This window comes from Mytilus californianus, unplaced genomic scaffold, assembly GCF_021869535.1.
Source record: "Mytilus californianus isolate M0D057914Y unplaced genomic scaffold, xbMytCali1.0.p SCAF_5, whole genome shotgun sequence".
Taxonomy (NCBI): Eukaryota; Metazoa; Mollusca; class Bivalvia; order Mytilida; family Mytilidae; genus Mytilus; species Mytilus californianus.
Window position 1 is genome coordinate 109,093,562 of NW_026262701.1, and position 19,916 is coordinate 109,113,477.

Sequence of the window (19,916 nt, forward strand, 5' to 3'; positions counted from 1 at the left end):
CGAAAAGCAAATACATAGAAAAACTTCGGCAATCCAATAAAAATAAATATTACAATTAGTGACAATTTAAAAGCATATGATTTTATAGATTTGCATAGAAAAATTATTTAAATCTCATTCGTTAATAAGCATTATTGTGTTATTGTGTGTTCAAAATGAGTACTAATCACTTCATCAGTGAATGGATCTAAAGCACTAGTGTAATTAATCCTGCTGGGTATAAAATAACTAGTGCAATCATTCCGGTACAAAATCACTAGTGTAATCATTCCTGGTTCAAAAACACTAGTGTGAACATTCCTTGGATGAAAACTCTCCACTTTTTACATAAATCAACTATGCAATTTTCAAATACACTAAAAACTATTAAGCCACATTTTATATATATTTCCCCTTCAAAAAAACCTTTTTAGAACCTTGAAATGACTGGTGGATGTTTTACACTGGACCCGGATAGAAAACCCTAGTGATTTTTTGTTGGTGAATAAAAATCACTGGGGATTTTCTTCCTCCGGATAAAGTACACTGATGGAATCAAACCACTGTTACAAGAGCGCTGTCGATTTATGAGGGTAGGAATGCCCTGAATTATAGTTATCTCGTACCATTGTAAACTCGTACCAATGTCAACTCGTACCACTAAAAAAAAACTCGTACCAATGCAAACTCGTACCACTGCTAACTCGTACCACGGTAAATTCATACCATTGTAAACTCGTACCAACTTATTTAAATGCATTCAAATGGTGTTTAATGATGAATATATACTTTAATTTCACTCAATACCTCTTAAATCTGTAAAATGTATATAATTTGAAATTACAATGACCAATTTGTAGCTAATTTTCCTTGTCTAATTGGATAGAGAAAACCGTGGCAGATTGGCTTTGTTGTCTCCCTTGAATAGACTCTTTTTACTGACAACTATTTGATTAAATTTTTAATCATTCCAAATCAGTAACATGGAATAGATTTGGGTATTTTTCTATTGTTTCTAAAAGGAATTTTATTTAATGAAAGAATTTATTTATTGTGTTTTAAAGGTTTAAAATTGTTTATGACCAACAGTTAGAAGTATGAAATTTATTTTTATACAATGTTCAGCACTTTGTTGTAGATTATGACCATGTTTTTAATTCATATAATTGATAGGTCATTATCATTCTTATCATTTATATATATCACCTATAGTGGAAGATATGCATCGCTCTTTCTAGAAAAGTAGCTGAAAGATGAAATGGCACCTGAGATCACCCTCGGTTTTAAGTGGGATTCGTGTTGCTTAGTCCTTCGTTTTCTTTGTTGTGTCTTGTGTACTATTATATGTCGGTTTGTCTTTTTTATGAGTTTGACTGTCCCTCTGGTATCTTTTGCCCCTCTTTTTTAATGATGTGTCTAATGGTATTGTGAATGACCAGTAGGCGTAATGGTAGTGTTGGCAGAATAACAAAGAATATGTTTCATTTTGATGCTTTATTTACCACAATTCAAGAACATTCATGTATAAAAAATTAACAAAACATCAAATATTACTATTTTTTTCTCTCAATAAATACACCTTATGTTTTATTCACATATATATCATACACAAAGTATTACATAGATATAAACATGTCTTTCACATGGCATTAAAATAAATTATATGTTTTCCAACAGATAACTGGCACTATTGTTACATAAGAATTGGCACTATTGTTACATAAAATATAAACATATATGAAGCACTAATAATCATTGTTTGAGCACTGTCTATGTTCATTTCTCTATTCACTGGTTGGTGTCTTCTGTTGATGGTACAGGGCCTTTCAAACGCATGGTCTGTTTAAGTAGTTCTGCTGTGGTTATGGTCTGGGTGGTGTACTTTTCCCACAAGGAGAATATCTGTCCCTGAACAGCTCTGACCTTCTTACCTTGACACCTTTTTAGCTTGCCCTCACCAATCAGCTTCTGTGTGAAGCAACTCAAGAAGTTCATAGAAGGGTTTATTGGACTCTACTGCCTTGTCGTTGATGCGTCTGTGCCAGCCCTCAACGTCGTTGTTTGTCCTGACTGGTCTCATGAAGATGCTCCAGGATGGTACAAGCCAAACGGTTGATGACAGCCAAGTGTTTTTCAAAAAATTCAAGTAATTCAACTTTTTTTTATTAAGTTTACAAAAAAAAAATCATAAAACATTCGTATTTTTGTCTAAGTTTTCATTAAAATCTAGTATAAAATTCAAGTAATTCAACTTTTTTTTATTATGGTACGAGTTCTGATTGGTACGACTTCCCAGTGGTACGAGTTTACTTTGGTACGAGTTAACTTTTTTGGTACGAGTTTACGTGGTACGAGTTTACAATGGTACGAGTTAACTTGCTTCCGAATGCCCTTTACCGTCAGGCGTCAAACGGACATGTTCGGCTACCGTTAGCGTCAAATTGGTTAAAATTTTATCGTGATTCGTCAGAATATCCTTATCGTGATTCGTCAGAGGTCTCAATAAATTATCCGTTACCGTTATTTTTGAGAAAAAATTAACATGATTCGTCAAAATCAGTCGATTATTTTATCGTCATAAAGGAAATGTACATTTTATCGTCATGCACCAAAAATTACCGTTAACGTCATTTGGCAAGATTTTTTACCGTTATTCGTCATGAAGGTACCCCCATTACGACCCTCATTTATTGACATGCGCGAGAGCAGTTATGAAGCTCTCAACTCTCCTTGGGCGCACTACAGTGTCTTCAAAGTGGTTCCACTCGATCAATGTTTTATGAAAAATGAGTTAGAATCTTGTGATGTTTTGCTCGTTCGAATCTCAAAACACTTTGTGTTGTTCTTGACTTGTTTTTTCCACAATATTTATTGTCTGGTAATTGTCAAATTTCTTGGCAGTAATTTTTCTTTTTGGACGTGCTTTTTTTAAATATTCGTCTGGTTCTATAGCAGGAACCAGCCCCTCAACCACCTTGAACAGAATACCATATGTCATTATAGTAACATTTATACATCATATGTCATTATAGTAACATTTAAACATCATATGTTAAATTACAGTAACATTTTTACATCATATGTCATTATGATAACATTTAAACATCATATGTTAAATTATAGTAACATTTAAACATCATATGTTAAATTACAGTAACATTTTTACATCATATATGTCATTGTGATAACATTTGTACATCACATGTATTATTACAAATGAATACATAATTGAATAGACCAATGGAGTTGACCAATAAACTCATCATACATGTCATGCATGTAGATACCACGCTTAAATTTTTTTACACCAGACAGATATTCTTCTTCATAACTCTAATCAGTGGCCCTTGAATCAAAATAGTTAAGGAGGCCAGATAAAGTATATATCTATTATAGGAACCATAAGAGAATATATTCTATTACAAAATGCACTTTCTAGCATTGAAAGAACTTTAGTTTGTTGTCCAAAAAATAGTCTTTCAAGTAAATTTTTTGTTAAAACTTATGGTTATTTTTTTATTGTCATACATAATTCCTGCATTTATCATGTTTATGTGTAAAAGAAGATGTGACTAGGGTTTTTTTGTCAATGAGGCAGTAAAAGCTCTCCCAAAGTTGCGCATCTGGTGCAAGAAGCATCAATTTTGATGATTTTCCCTCCTATATCATTATCTTGACCAGGAAGACCAAAGAACAATGAAGAATGCTTATAGATGTATCAAATTGTATTCTGCATGAAGAGTGGATCCCATTGAACACATTACCTCAAAAAGCCCTTAGGTCAGAGTGAAACTGATCTAGGTACTGATCAGTCTATAGAAGGTCATTTCAACGAAAAATCCTGAGTTTAAAATTTTTTCCTGATTTTTGGCTTCAACTGGACCTGCAACTGGAAATAGTTGTTCCCTTAGCGTATTTCAATAATTAGCATGATCAGTAGTTATATGCCCATGGGTTTACACTATTTTTTGAAGTTTTAGGCCTCTGTTCTGTGTATACCAGACACAAAAGGGAAGCCCACCCCTCCAGAATAACTCTTTTATCAGATTCTAATTTTCAAAGTTTGTATTTGGACTCAAACTCCACCTGAGAAACATGACAATAAATAGTCTTAGGTTGAGGGAACATGCATCAATTTCAAAATACATATCATACAGTTCACCTTTATAAGTATGGAGAGCCAGTGGAGCCAAAAACAGTATTTTGGGTAGGGGCGGTAATATTATGTCCACAGCACAATAAAGGTTACTAAATCAAGAAAATTAAATGAAGAATATACGGTTATATGTATTAAGCTAAAATTTTGATTATAATGTGTTTTTTCTTTAGGTTTTATTTTTTGGTGGAGGATGGGTTTTCTTCCTGAAGCAATTGTTCAAGGATTATGAGGTAAGAATAATACATGATTGAATGCAACCTAATTCCTGAAACAATGGATATAGGATTATTTTTTATTCCCCCCATTTTTGTCATGTCAGAGGTGTTGAACCTTTTTGATTGCATAAATATATCACCAATCATTTTAAAGCACGAAATTTCATTCTCAACATGGGTATTTTTGTTATATATGTGAAAACAGATAACTGCAAAACAACTGCAGATGTTGAAAATACAAACATTGATATAAGTGCTGATATTGTCACCACAAACATTAACCTAAGTACAGGTGTTGTCACCCAAAACATTGACATATGTACAGGTGTTCTCACCATTTACATTGACATAAGTAAAGATGTCACCACAAACATTGACATAAGTACTGACACCGTCACCACAAACATTGATATGAGTGCAAATGTTGTCACCACAAACATTGACATAAGTACAGGTGTTGTCACTACATACATTGACATAAGTACAAGTGTTATCACCATAAACATTGACATAAGTGCAGATGTTGTCACCACAAACATTGACATAAGTACTGACGTTGTCACCACAAATATTGACATAAGTGCAAATAATACCACAAACATTGACATAAGAACTGACGTTGTCACCACAAATATTGACATAAGTGCAGGTGTTGTTAGCACAAACATTGACTTAAGTACAGGTGTTGTCACCATAAATAAAGGCAACAGTAGTATACCACTGTTCAATAGTCATAAATCGATTAAGTGAAAACAAATCCAGGCTACCAACTTAAACCAAGGGAAACACACCAACTATAAGAGGAAAACAACGGAACAACAGAAACATAAGCATTGACATAAGTACAGATGTTGTCACCACAAACATTGACAAAAGTACAGGTGTTGTCACTTCAAACATTTACATAAGTGCAGGTGTTTTCAGCATAAACATTGACATAAGAGCAGATGTCACCACAAACATTGACATAAGTACTGACGTTGTCACCAAAAATGGAAGTGCAAATGTTACCACAAACATTAACATAAGTGCAGGTGTAATCACCATAAACATTGACATAAGTACAGGTGTTATCACCATACACATTGACATAAGTGCTGATGTTGTCACCACAAACATTGACATAAGTACAGGTGTTGTCACTTCAAACATTTACATAAGTACAGGTTTCTCACGACAAACAATGACATAATTGCAGATGTCACCACAAACATTGACATAAGTGCAGATGTCACCACAAACATTTACATAAGTGCAGATGTCACCACAAACATTTACATAAGTGCAGATGTCTCCATACACATTGACATAAGTTGCTTCATTTTGGTTTATGCACTATTTGAATTACCCAAATATTTCTATACACTACATATTTATCTTTCATTAAAAATCTTTCTGACAATATGGCATAGGATCTATCCATCAGTTGGGTTGTTATTATCAGAAATAAGTAGATGATAGATTGATAGATTGTTTGTGTTTAACACCACTTTCAGCACGCAAACTGACAACCTAAGTGTTGACAGGCATTTTATACTGACAGTGATACTGTAGATATGAGACAATTATCCACGAAACAGGAAGTACTAAATGTGATCCTATTATTGTTTGTTTCAGGTCCACCACTCTGTTGTACTGTTAGTGTCTGTTTCAGGTCCACCACTCTGTTGTACTGTTAGTGTCTGTTTCAGGTCCACCACTCCGTTGTACTGTTAGTGTCTGTTTCAGGTCCACCACTCCGTTGTACTGTTAGTGTCTGTTTCAGGTCCACCACTCCGTTGTACTGTTAGTGTCTGTTTCAGGTCCACCACTCCGTTGTACTGTTAGTGTCTGTTTCAGGTCCACCACTCCGTTGTACTGTTAGTGTCTGTTTCAGGTCCACCACTCCGTTGTACTGTTATTGTCTGTTTCAGGTCCACCACTCCGTTGTACTGTTAGTGTCTGTTTCAGGTCCACCACTCCGTTGTACTGTTATTGTCTGTTTCAGGTCCACCAGTCTGTTGTACTGTTATTGTCTGTTTCAGGTCCACCACTCCGTTGTACTGTTAGTATTTTCAGTGACATTTTCGTTATCCTGCACCATGTTTGAACTGATCATATTTGAAATCCTTGGAGTACTTGATGCAAAGTAAGTTTTAAAAAAAAATGCAATCTATCGTTTTTTGGTGGGTTTTTTTCTGTTTGTAAAAATGTTGTAAATAATATGTGCCATGGAAAGTTTATAATATAATCAGACTTAATGTAAGGTCAGATTTGTGAAAAATAAATCCAAGAAATGTGTTGTGTACATATATAACCATTTGTACAGCTAATTTTCAAACTTTACCTAATAAAATCTTGATTTTTAAACTTTGAATTATCAGTAGTAATTGATAATGAGGGGGTTGATACAGATTCAGGGGAGATAACTATGTGCGCATTGGTAATCATTTGATTTTCCATTATCACAATTTACTGCTTTTATTAGCTCACCTGGCCGGAAGGGCCAAGTGAGCTTTTCTCATCACTTGTTTTCCATCGTTGTCGTTAACTTTTTACATTTTGAACTTCTTTTAGAGAACCACTGAATGGAATGAAACCAGACATGGCATGAATGTTCCTTATGAGGTGCTGACCAAGTGTTGTTACTTTGTAGCGGATCCATCATCCAAGATGGCCGCCAGCGGGGGACTTAGTTTAACATAGGACCCTATGGGAAATACATACAAATGTCTTCTTTTAGAGAACCACTGAATGGAATGAAACCAAACATGGCATGAATGTTCCTTATGAGGTGCTGACCAAGTGTTGCTACTTTGAAGCTGATCCATTATCCAAGATGGTCGCCAGCGGGGGGACTTAGTTTAACATAGGACCCTATGGGAAATACATACAAATGTCTTCTTTTAGAGAACCACTGAATAGAATGAAACCAAACATAGTATGAATGTTCCTTATGAGGTGCTGACCGAGTGTTGTTACTTTGAAGCCGATCCATAATCCAAGATGGCCGCCAGCAGGGGACTTAGTTTAACATGGGACCCTATGGGAAATACATACAAATGTCTTCTTTTAGAGAACCACTGAATGGAATGAAACCAAACATGGCATGAATGTTCCTTATGAGGTGCTGACCAAGTGTTGTTACTATGAAGCCGATCCATAATCCAAGATGGCCACCAGCAGGGGACTTAGTTTAACATTGGACCCTATGGGAAATACATACAAATGTCTTCTTTTAGAGAACCACTGAATAGAATGAAACCAAACATGGCATGAATGTTTCTTATGAGGTGCTGACCGAGTGTTGTTACTTTGAAGCCGATCCATAATCCAAGATGGCCGCCAGCAGGGGACTTAGTTTAACATGGGACCATGATGAGAAATACATACAAATGTCTTCTTTTAGAGAACCACTGAATGGAATGAAACCAAACATGGCATGAATGTTCCTTATGAGGTGCTGACCAAGTGTTGTTACTTTGAAGCTGATCCATCATCAAAGATGGCCGCCAGCGGGGGACTTAGTTTAACATAGGAGCCTATGGGAAATACATACAAATGTCTTCTTTTAGAGAACCACTGAATGCAATGAAACAAACATGGCATGAATGTTCCTTATGAGGTGCTGACCAAGTGTTGTTACTATGAAGCTGATCCATAATCTAAGATGGCCGCTAGCGGAGGACTTAGTTTTACATAGGACCCTATGGACAATACATACAAATGTTTTCTTTTAGAGAACCATTGAATCGAATGAAACCAAACATGGCATGAATGTTCCTTATGAGGTGCTGACTAAGTTTTGTTACTTTGAAGCTGATCCTTCATCCATGATGGCCGCCAATTGGGGGACTTCCTTTAACATAAGACCCTATGGAAAATACATACAAATGCTTCTTCTAGAGGTGCACTGAATGGAATGAAACCAAAACATGGCATAAATGTTTCTTATGAGGTGCTGATGAAGTGTTGCTACTTTGTTGCCAATTTACTGTTCAAGATGGCCACAAGGATTTTTTATTAAATTACAGGACCAATATTAAACCAAATTTGGCCTCACTCATTATTAGGGTATCTGTTATGATTTTAATCTATTTTACATGATTTCCAAAACCAAAGTGTATCAGGTGAGCGTTACAGGCTCTTGAGAGTTTATCATAACATCACAATAAAGAATCTTGGTTCAGAATTACCCATCAAATAGGTTTAAAAAGAAATATTTTTGAAACACTTTGCAATAATGCTGCAAATATCAGATTTCTTCAATCTTAGAAATTTTAGGAGTCATCATTTTGAGAAGTAAGTTGAGTGGCGACAGAAGCTCCGTCTTTGCATCATAATTTTTTGTCTCATAAATTTCAATTTTCTATTTTGTCAAAGATTAAGTTCTTTTCCTTGTTATATGAAGGCGTGCTCAGAAACTGCTATGAATGGCAAATTGCTACTATTTTGCATTAAAATTTATATCAATATATTTCCTGTTTTAATAGAAAAATTCAGAATTGATTGTTTTTTTATTTCAGCTCCAGATATTTCCATTGGAAACTAGGACTGTATGCCATATTATCAGTGTTGATTGTAGTGCTACCGTTCTATATTGCTTATTTCATCATTTGTAATTTGCGATTAGGTAAGTAAAAGTGCTTATACATTTGATTGATGGAATGGTTGAAAAAAGCATGGGTGTCTTTTAGATAATTATTTTGAAACTGATAACATGTGCTCTTTAAAAAATCTACTTGTAAAATGTATTTAGTAATACTGAAATGGATATAAGTAGTGTCCATCTGTTTTGGGTTGATCTACATATAGGTTCATTCCTCAGAAGATGCACATGTATTACACATGTAATGATAGTTTTCTTCTTTTTTATTACACCCATGTTTACTACATTTAGATTTTGACATACTTTTTTTACCCTATCTAGAAGTGGGGGATACATGAACATGTATATTGCATTCACCTTGTCCTTTAGTTCATCCTTTTGTCCATTGGTCCAAGAAATAATTCCATCACACTTTTCAAATTTGGTCAGAAGGTTGACACTGATGAGTGAAATTTTTAGATCTATTAGAAACCTTCAATGGTTCAATAATGTGGATTCATTGAGATTTGTGTGATACCAATTTTCGAGAATTTCTTGTGTACCGGTAAACAATGAATTGAAATGTTCAACAAATTACAAATTTCTTATATGTTTTTATGCAGACTTTTGCATAACCACTAAATCAAATATCCACCAAAATATAAGTTTTCCTCAATCCAAGGAAATTGGTATCAACAAAAAATAAATGAATCCAGAATGACCAGAAAGACTTCATATTTAGTGAGCAGCTTGTCAGTTATGAGTTGTAACTTTCTGTTAAACACGTATAGCATGTAACAGTATACCATGCTGTATACAAATTTATTTCAACCATTACCCCATTATTATACCTTTTTTCAGTACCTCAGAAACAACATGTGAGAGTATTATTGACATTTGCTGTTTGGTGTATATCGACTTATTCCTTTTGGAAGATTGGGGATCCATTTCCTATTCTCAGTCCTAAACATGGTAAGTCTGCTTAGACAGAAGAATGATGTATGAAATCTTATTATCAAATGAACAGATGTATTATAAGTACTTCTGCATTATAAGATAAGATAAGATATTTTATTTCCAATTATGGGCCCCAAAGGGCATAAACATTACAACATCAATAATTTTTTCATAATACAATACAAACAATGAGATAAAAAAAAAAAAAAGTTAAACGAGAACTATTTAAGTTCTTAAAGAATACGTAGATAAAGAATCTATAGTATGTTGTTTTTTTTAATACTAATGCATTTTATTGCAAGTGTGGTTGATATAGATAACAAACAAGCAGCCCAAAAAGAAAAAAAGAAAAATAGATATCCACATATGTATAGTACACAAAAAGTTGGATCAATTAAATATATAATAATTAGCCAAAAAGAAAGTAGAAATTAAACATGTCCATGACTCATCCTGTGTCAGCAGCAAATAGGAAAGCATTATGGTTTCCTAAAGGCAGATGACACCAGGGGGCGATACCTTATGGGCCATAGGCATGTAAAATGTGTGTAAATGTCTCTTTCCTACCTGTATCAAAAGCAAACAAGGAAGCATCATAGGTAACTTGAATGCAGTTGATACCAGGGGACGATGCCTCAAGGATATAAGAGAACATTTGAATAAATAATATATCTTAACAATTATTTTTTTTTTTTAATCGGCTAGTATGTTTGTGATATTCAGATGAATATAATTTTCTATGTCCAATCAAATGTATATACACACATAGATTTCCTTTAACTAATCTTCACTAAGGAAGATGTTTGTATATAAAATTACATATTATTTTAAGTAACTCAACATTTTCTACACTAAATAACCAGATAATTTTGCTTTGACTGTTCATATGATTAAAATAAGAATTATATTGTGCAATACTAGCTAACATACAATTTCTATCATCCTCAAATTTGTTACAATCAAATAGAAAATGAGCCTCATCTTCGACAGTATTGGAAGAACATTTATTACATATTCTGTTAATTCGGGGAATACCCTGATATCTACCTAATTCTATTTGTAATCTATGAGAAGATACACGTAATTTAGTAAAACTTCTTCTAAGTTCAAAATTCTTGATCAATGTTAGATATTTTTCAAAACCAAAATTTGTTTTATATAAAAGGTAGGTTTTCAGTTTACTGTCTGAAAATTTATCTATTTGTTTTTTCCAACAGCTAATAAACAATATTGATAGCTTGGTTTGTATATATTTCTTAAATTTGTATAAGGATTCACAAAATGGAGCATTTATGGCATTTGTATAGTCAATACCAAGTATTTTAAAAACAACATTTATTGAACCATACCATGATGTTATATTCATGTGATGTAGTGTCTTTGATTGTGTATATGCCTCTTTTAATAGAGGAAAATTATTACCTAAATTCTCTAATCTATACCAGTACAATAACATTCCTTTTATAATATTAAAATATATTGGAAATCTTCCAAGTTCAGATAACACTGCAGCATTTGTTGTTTTCTTGTGTACCCCAAGTATAAATTTACAAAATTTTATATGAAGTTTCTCACAGGGTAAACCTGAATATAATTTTTCAAAAGATATATCTTCCTTCTTACATTTAGAGGAAAGAGAATTAAACATCCCCCATATTTCGCTACCATATAATAAAATAGGTTTTACAGTGTGGTCAAAAACATGAATACTTGTTTTTACATCAGGATTAAGTGATAAAAGATCTTTCCTTAATTTGAAATGAGCTTTCAGGGATTTTTTGTATAGTTCATTTTGAGCATAACTGAATGAACCAGATGAGCTTAAATATAAATCTAGGTATTTGTATTTTGAAACACATTCCAGATTTATATTCTGAAATGTGAATATCTGTTTTACATGTCTGCCTGCCTTGTTGAAAATCAGCACCTTTGTCTTATTAGTATTCACATTGAGACACCAATCTTTGCAAAATTTATCAAGCATTCCCAGCTTTTCTCGTAGTCCTTCAGCTGATGTAGATAATAAAACAATATCATCAGCATACATTAAACAATGTAGATCTTTGTCATTGACATTAACTGGGTCTCTAGTATCTGACAAATATCTGGGCAAATCATTTATGAATATCTTGAATAAATTCGGACTGAGGTTGTCACCTTGTTTGACTCCAATATCTAATGGGAAAAAATCACTTACTTGATTTTGAATTTTGACACATGATTTGCTAATTTCATACATACTTTTAATAATGTTATAAAAATAAGACCCAGCCCCAATATCTAGTAGTTTAATCTTGATCCCTGTATGTATAACAGTATCAAAAGCCTTCTGAAAATCAACAAAACAGGCAAACAGTCTACCTTCTTTTGAATTACAGTATTTGTTAATAAGACAGTTTAAAATAAACATATGATCTGCAGTTCTGGCTTTCCTTGTGAATCCAATTTGACTATCATGTATAATATTATGTTCCTGAAGAAATTTGTCCAGTCTTAGACTTAATATTCTATTAAAAAGCTTTCCAATTGCACTTGTTATTGTTATTCCTCTATAATTGTTAGGGTCACTTGTATCGTTGCTTTTAAAAATTGGTGTAATATAACCTTCAGCCCAAGATGTTGGGTATATACCTGAAGACAGACAAGTATTAAACATCTGTTGAAAACTTTTTAAAAGGAAAGTCTGTCCATTCTTTATCATATTATTACTAATGTTATCCAAGCCTGATGATTTATTGCATTTTAAGTGTGAAATGGCTTTGGATATTTCAGACTCAGTGATAACGGAGTCCAACTCGTTGAAACATTTTGAGTTTTCTAACTGTTTCAGTTTTTCACATAGCTCTGTATATCTACTTTGAAATTCACCTTTCAGTTGTGACAACTTTTGGAAATGTGATATCAAAGTTGATGGTTGTACTCCACATTTTTTTTTAGTTTCATTTTTTTCCTGTAGTTCATTAATTAAGTTCCAATACAGTTTTGGATTCTCTTCGTGCAAGGAGTCCAGCTGACTAATCAATGATTGTTTGTATTGTTTGTATTTATATTTCCTTAGTTTGGAGTATTCACGATTCAGTTTATAAAAGTGATTTTTGATAATTGGATCATATGGAAATCTTGAATAAATTTTTCCATAATTAAGCAAGTTAGTTCGAGCTTGTTGTAAACTTGCGTCAAACCACTTTTTGTTTTTTTGTTTGTTTGTGTGTTTTTTTAAAGGTCGTTTAAGTGATAGATTTGCTGCTGATAAAAAGATGTTTGAAAGTTTTGATGATGCTTCATCTACTGATGTCTGAGTAAATTGAATTGTGCTGTTGTTGAATTCTAGTATGTAGTTTTGTAGTGTATCTGAAGAAAGTGTTTCTTGAAATTTTATTGCTGAACAGTCAGTCCAGATATAATTAGGTGTCATATTTTTCAACTGGATTGGAATATCATTTTCTCCAGGAACACAATATTTTGCAGATAATTCCCACTCAAGTTTACAATGACAATCAGATAATGTGGGAATAAATCTGGATACTTTAAAATACAGTACATTTTCAAGAATTTCTTCCGACACAGCAACATAATCAACCACACTTGCACCATTGGGGGTATAGCAAGTAAAATTACCAAATGTATCACCAAGAACTCTGCCATTTAAAATTCTTATTTGTTTACTAATGCAAAAATCCAAAACTTCTTTGCCTCTTTGATCAATTTTTTGGTCTCGACTTTTTCTTGTCATAATGTTTTTGTCAGTAGGGTATGTATCAAAAATTTTGAATCATCGTTTTCTATAAAGTCATTTTCAGAGCCTATTCTGGCATTAAAATCTCCACATAACAAAATTTCACCCATTTTTTTATACTGAAAGATATCTTTTTCTATGCATTCAAAAACATCAGAAGAGAGTTCTTGGGTATATTTAGACGTAACAGGGGGGTTGTACAGTACACAAATAAATAGGTCACTTTTAAATCCAAAAAAGGATTTTTCTAATTTAATCCATTGATAATCTGGATTACTGTTAATCAATATTTTGACATGAGGTTTAACGTGACTTTTCTGTAGAATTGCTATACCCCCAAAATGACGGTTATTATTTGATAATTTTCTATATATTGGATGATAATGAAATTTACCAATATTGTGTATTTGGGAATTATATCCCACATGAGTTTCGACTAAAAAAACAATGTCGTAATTCTCTATATGTTTCAGAAAAAGGGGATCCTCTGCTTTATTCATGCCCTTTGAAAATAAGCCACCTATATTCCAATAACCAAATTTTACAGATGATTGGTTTGATTTTGGCATTTTGGTTGATACAATTAAATCTGGTATAAATAATAGAATAGATTTTCTATCTATAAAAAAAAAATAATAAAAATTTGTCTCTAAATAAAAGGAAGAGACAACAAGGAAAATATTCAGAAATGTAAATATTTGAAATAAGTAGATTTATTTAGAGGATAGTTTTTACAATGGTTTTCTAAATACAAATAGTCTATGATATAATGACAGATAATTTCTTTTCTATGTATCCTCTTTTAACTGAATAACTATTAAACTGATTTGGGTTGAATAACCTGATATCCTGGGTTAATTCAAGATCAAAAGTATGATTCAAATGTGAAAACTAAAAATAAAAATGAATAAAATAAAATAAAAAAGGCGAACTTTTATACCTAGCAGAGGTTACATATATATGACCATGTAATAGTGTGACTTCTTCACATAATGGCTGTTTCATTTGAAAAATCTATTCAAATTTGAATATGAATTTATCAGCCCAAAAAAAAGAAGAAATATATAAAGTTGTACATGTATATATAAATTATATGTAAATGACTTTAAACATGTTAAAGGAAGTCAACATAATGATATGGTAATATGTATAATATTAAAAAGCAAGTTATTCATGATGACCTCTGCCACGTCCACGTCCACGTCCTCTTGTGTTGCGCGATTTGGATCTACCTCTTGAATTTGGCATGGGAATGTTTAAGGCAGTGTGTATTCCACGCTTTAAGTTTGCCGATAGCTGAGACACGCCAGAGTCAGAGAGATGAAATTTATCTTCACTTAGTAGCTCTGCAATTGGGTTTCCATTTCGCAACATATTGCCATGATCAACAAGTAGAACATCTTTATTGTCATCATATATTTGTTTCAACAAGGCATTTATGATTTGTCCATTTGTGTTGAAAATTACACTGTCGAGTCGAGGAGTAGTAAGAGAGATGATGCAACCACTATTTTGCCATTTTTGAAGTGCAAGCTTGACAATATCTTGTATTTCTTCTATACATTGCTGTGGTGATTTTATTTTCAAATCATTCGTCAGGGAATGAAACACTACTAGATTTGGAATTATATCCGATATCTCCAAAATAGCTTGTTTAGTTTCTTCTAAATTGAAAGCAGTAACCTTATTGGTTGTAAATGATGGCGATAGCTTCTCTGCATTGATACGTTTGGTATTGGATGTACCAATTAAAATAATTGTTGGTTTGTTATCAATGTCAAGTTTAGATTTGTCAGTATATTTCGTGTCTGCATTAACAAGATGAAAATCTTCAAATCGAGAAATCATTTGGGAGCGGAGAGAGATATTTTCTTCTTGTAATTTCTCCAAGTGTTGAGTATGTCGTTTTAGAGTATCAGTTAGTTTGTCAATTTCTTCATTTTTGGTTTGTAGGCTTACCGATAGAAAGTCGATCTCAGAGTTTGAAGTAGTTAATACCTTTTTCATTTCTGCTCTAGTCTCCTCCAGTATTTGATTGTGACATTTCATTTGATCTTCATGTTGAGCTTTAATTAACATAATATTGCTTTGCTCGTGTTTTAATTTAACTTCCAAAGTCTGTTTTTCTGTTTGTACGGTTTTATATTTTAATTGTAATGTTGATATCTCATTGTCGTCTTTTCTACCTTTTCCCAAGACTAGAACATCATCATTGCATTGTTTAACAGCAGTTAATACTTTGCTGAAGTTTTCATTGTGACTGTGTTCTATTTTAGCCAGCGTGTCAACTAAATTTAATTCAAGCCTTTGAAAATCATCTTTTTGAGGTAGATCTTCTTGTACTAGTACTGATTTTAACCCAGTCTGGGAGTCAGGTAATACACAAGTGACCTTGTCAACAGGGCATAATTCATTAATGTGTGTATTGTTATTGTCATCATGACATTCGTGTGAAATACATGTATTAGTAGGACTGGTTTGTGATATGTTTGTAAGAACTTTATCAAGAATATCTTTCAGAATTGGAAAATGAATATCCACAAACTCATAATAATGACTGCCTTGTACTCTTATTGTTCCTGTTGTGACAAAAAATGTAATATTAAATTGAAGTTCCCCCTTTTTTAATACTTCAATCATCACAGAATTTCCACTGTTGTTTCGGTTTTCCCATGTTTTGGGTTCGTCATACCATTCAATATCATAATCAGGTTCCTTTCCAAGATTGTCATAATAGTAAATATCTAGTGTTTTTATCCATGGTTGGATTCTGTCAAGGTTTGTGTAGAATGTGATAATTTTAGCATGTTCATCATACAAGTTTGGGTCAATTTGCTCGAAAAGGCTTAATTTTGCTTTACCAGTCCTCTTGTTTTGCTTTGATGGGAGAGATGAAAGAGGATAGTCATTAATGGTTTTGTCCATCGATAGGTCAATTTTCAATTTGACTAAATCTACCATGATGACCGGCTTGTAGTCAACACGTGTTTATATAGTTATATGTGCACACACGTAAATCAGCGTAAATAAATGTTTGTAAATATAATTGATCGATCGGAAGTTATCTTAGTGTTTCTTCCTCTCTGATATAAATATTTGGTGTATTTTAAATGATGGAAACTGTTAAAAAACCCAGGATTCTCAGAATATTTTACCAGTGAATTTTTCCACCAACCGCCATTAATCAGGGGCGATAAGCATATATATAATGGTCAAAGGAATATCCAACAAAACCAGATCTTACTTATTAACCGGATTTTCGAAGGAAAAATTGGTTATTGATTTGTATAAATACTTATTTATATTTTTATAACGACAAACTAACATTTCTTAGTTACTATCGATGTAAAAATATTTTCCTTCCCAGAAGATTGAAAAACATGAAAGTACTTGTGAAAATAATTATAAGTAATAGTTTTAGTGGATAAGTAATTTAGTATGACATATAATTTATTTCCAGGAATATTTTCAATAGAGCAGTGTATAGGAAGAATAGGTGTGATTGGTGTGACCATCATGGCTCTGTTATCGGGTTTTGGTGCTGTTAATTATCCATATACATCTATGTTTGTCTTTATAAGGTAAAACATAACAGATTACAGGTAAATATGAATGAGACAACAATCCAACAACACATTCCAACCAAAGATAAAGAACTAATTGTTGCCACACAACCTCCAAAGGCATTCAATCTATATAGTCAACTATATGGCCCTTAGAAATGATTAGTTTCAAAAAAAAGTTAAAATACATAGTGAAAATATAAATACAGTAAAACCTGTATTTTTGGAACCCTGTCTGAACTGAAGATTTTGTATCAATTAGACAAATGTTTTGTTTACATAAATTGCCTAAGAATATTCTTTGTATGTATGCAAGAGTTTCAGTTCAGACATGTTTCTTGTATAAACTTGTATCACTGTATTAACACATAACAGAGAGAAGTTATCAAAATCTCACCATTTCATTGGCTTAAAGTAATCAAATTTAAGTTATGGAATATCCGTTTCACAGATGACAGCAGATATGTTCCTAATGTCGTAACTACAATCCTGTTCCCTTTTCACGAATGTGACCTACCGAATTAGACTATTTACTGGGTTTGTACTAACATGAACAACACGACGGGTGCCACATGTGGAGCAGGATTTGCTTACCCTTCCTGAGCACCTGAGATCACTCCCAGTTTTTGGTGGGGTTCATGTTGCTTAGGCTTTAGTTTTCTATGTTGTGTTTTGTGTACTATTGTTTGTCTGTTCATCTTTAGCCATGGCGTTGTCAGTTTATTTTCGATTTATGAGTTTGAATGTCCCTATGGTATCTTTTGCCCCTCTTTTAAGGCTGTATTATGCTACCTATTATTATATGAGCCATATACCGTGAAGTCATAAATTCACAATGTCTTGTTATTTTAACGTCATGTAAAAGGTTTTTGATGTTAAACAACAAAAATTTGAATATATCAGCTATTATGTTTTGCATAAAAACCAATTCAATGAAGTGTTCAATTCAATTTTTTCATTGCCCCAAGGCCAAATATTAAACAGCAAAATCCTGTATACCCATGGTAATTCACTTCATACCCAATAATATCAGTTGCTTTGACAAAAAAGCTTCAGTGATAGATTCATTATCCCTAGTTACAACTTAGCTAAACTGTAAGATTTTCTGATGACTAAAGCTGGGAAAACATTATTCTGAAATATTTCTTGTGATCTTATTCATTTGTTTCTAAAATTTGACAAAAGTCTTTAGTAAAAAAATTCTGTATAAAAAAACAATTGTTATCATTGATTAGAATAAACATTCTTTGTTAATTGGCTATTAGAATCTCGTTTGATATATACATACAGTACAGTGCTGCAATATTTTTCTATTGTCAGGGATGTTAAGGACAGTGATATACAAAGTATAGAGAAAAGACTGATGCAGACCATGGATATGATTCTGATGAAGAAGAAAAGGTAGGAAATATCTGATGTCATATAATCTCGAGAGATAATTGTATCCGTTTTAATTAGTAATATGTTGTATGTTTAAAGAAAAATCTTATTGGTCTCATTAATTTACAAAGTTAGAATGAGACTAACGTGCGCATAATTTGTATACATTTGTAAAGAACATAATATATATAAAAATATAAAATGAGGTGGATTGATTGCCATCGAGACAACTATCCACCAGAGTCTAAGGAGATGTGGATTGATTGCCAATGAGACAACTATCCACCAGAGACCAAATGAGAGAGATGCAAGCAACTGTGTTTACTAAACAGAAAAGATTTCTACTGGATCATTTTAATAGTTATTTGTAGAATACATTCTTAAGATTACCCTAGCTTTAAATAGACAATGTCAGAAGAAGAAATTGCAAAGGGACAATACTACATAGAAACAACTGACAACAAAGGGGGCGGGGGTTGGAACCCCCCTTTTATTTTGCGATCAATGCATTTGAATGGGGACATATAGTTGGAACCCCCCTTTATCCTGAGTTGGGAACCCCCTTTTAAAAATGGCTAGATCCGCCCCTGATGTGGTTAATAAATAAATACAAAATATTTTACTCCTTCAAACATGGACATTCATTGTAACAAATTTACACAAATGAACAAGTTCTGAAATGCTTCATGCAGATAATTAACTCACAATTTCAATCGAAATTCTGATAAATAGAATAAGAATCTTGACCATGTTGACACAGTTTATGGAAAAACAACAAAAAATGAAAAAAAATTGAATTTACAGTATTTTGTATTTTGTTACATAGAAGCAATTATATTTTATAGAATTGCCATAGCCAAGAGAGAAAGTTTAAAACAGGCCAGTTTAACCAAGAATCAAGGAGGCTTCTGGGGAATGTTGAGAAACGTTGGATCAAGTTCAGGATCAACAGAAAGTATCCTTAAACTCTATACATTTTTATAGCTGAATTCAGCAGCTTCACGTAGGTCTTCTAAATAATGTTTTTATTTCTGTTCCACATCTTGTCTTGTCACTGAATCATTTAAGTTTAAATATCTCTTATTGTGTCCATGTCTGTCATTTAAATTGATAGTCACAGCGTTTTTTGGTTGAAAACAAAAGACAGTCTGAGAAAAGTATAATTTGGCAATATTGCTTGAATTAACATTTTTGTTTCTAAATTAGGCAAGTTGTTTTTATTCCTTAAACTTTACACTGTTTCAAGCATTATAATATTTAAGTGACCTTTTCTACCAATTTATAAATTGTGCATTCAGGCTCATTTTCAGTCTTTCAATAGACTAATGAAATTACAAATATATTGCAGTTTCATTATAAA

The 19,916-nt window shown here is 32.7% G+C and overlaps 1 protein-coding gene across 1 annotated transcript in view; it reads left to right on the top strand.

Annotated features, from left to right (window-relative positions):
* Positions 1 to 19,916, top strand: part of LOC127700536 (Golgi pH regulator-like) — a 28,980-nt gene that overhangs the window by 676 nt on the left and 8,388 nt on the right. The window contains exons 2-8 of the mRNA XM_052204074.1: positions 4,309 to 4,368; positions 6,378 to 6,481; positions 8,859 to 8,965; positions 9,782 to 9,892; positions 17,074 to 17,194; positions 18,497 to 18,577; positions 19,402 to 19,511. Of these exons, the coding sequence (XP_052060034.1) occupies positions 4,309 to 4,368; positions 6,378 to 6,481; positions 8,859 to 8,965; positions 9,782 to 9,892; positions 17,074 to 17,194; positions 18,497 to 18,577; positions 19,402 to 19,511 (694 nt within the window). The remainder of the gene's footprint in view (positions 1 to 4,308; positions 4,369 to 6,377; positions 6,482 to 8,858; positions 8,966 to 9,781; positions 9,893 to 17,073; positions 17,195 to 18,496; positions 18,578 to 19,401; positions 19,512 to 19,916) is intronic.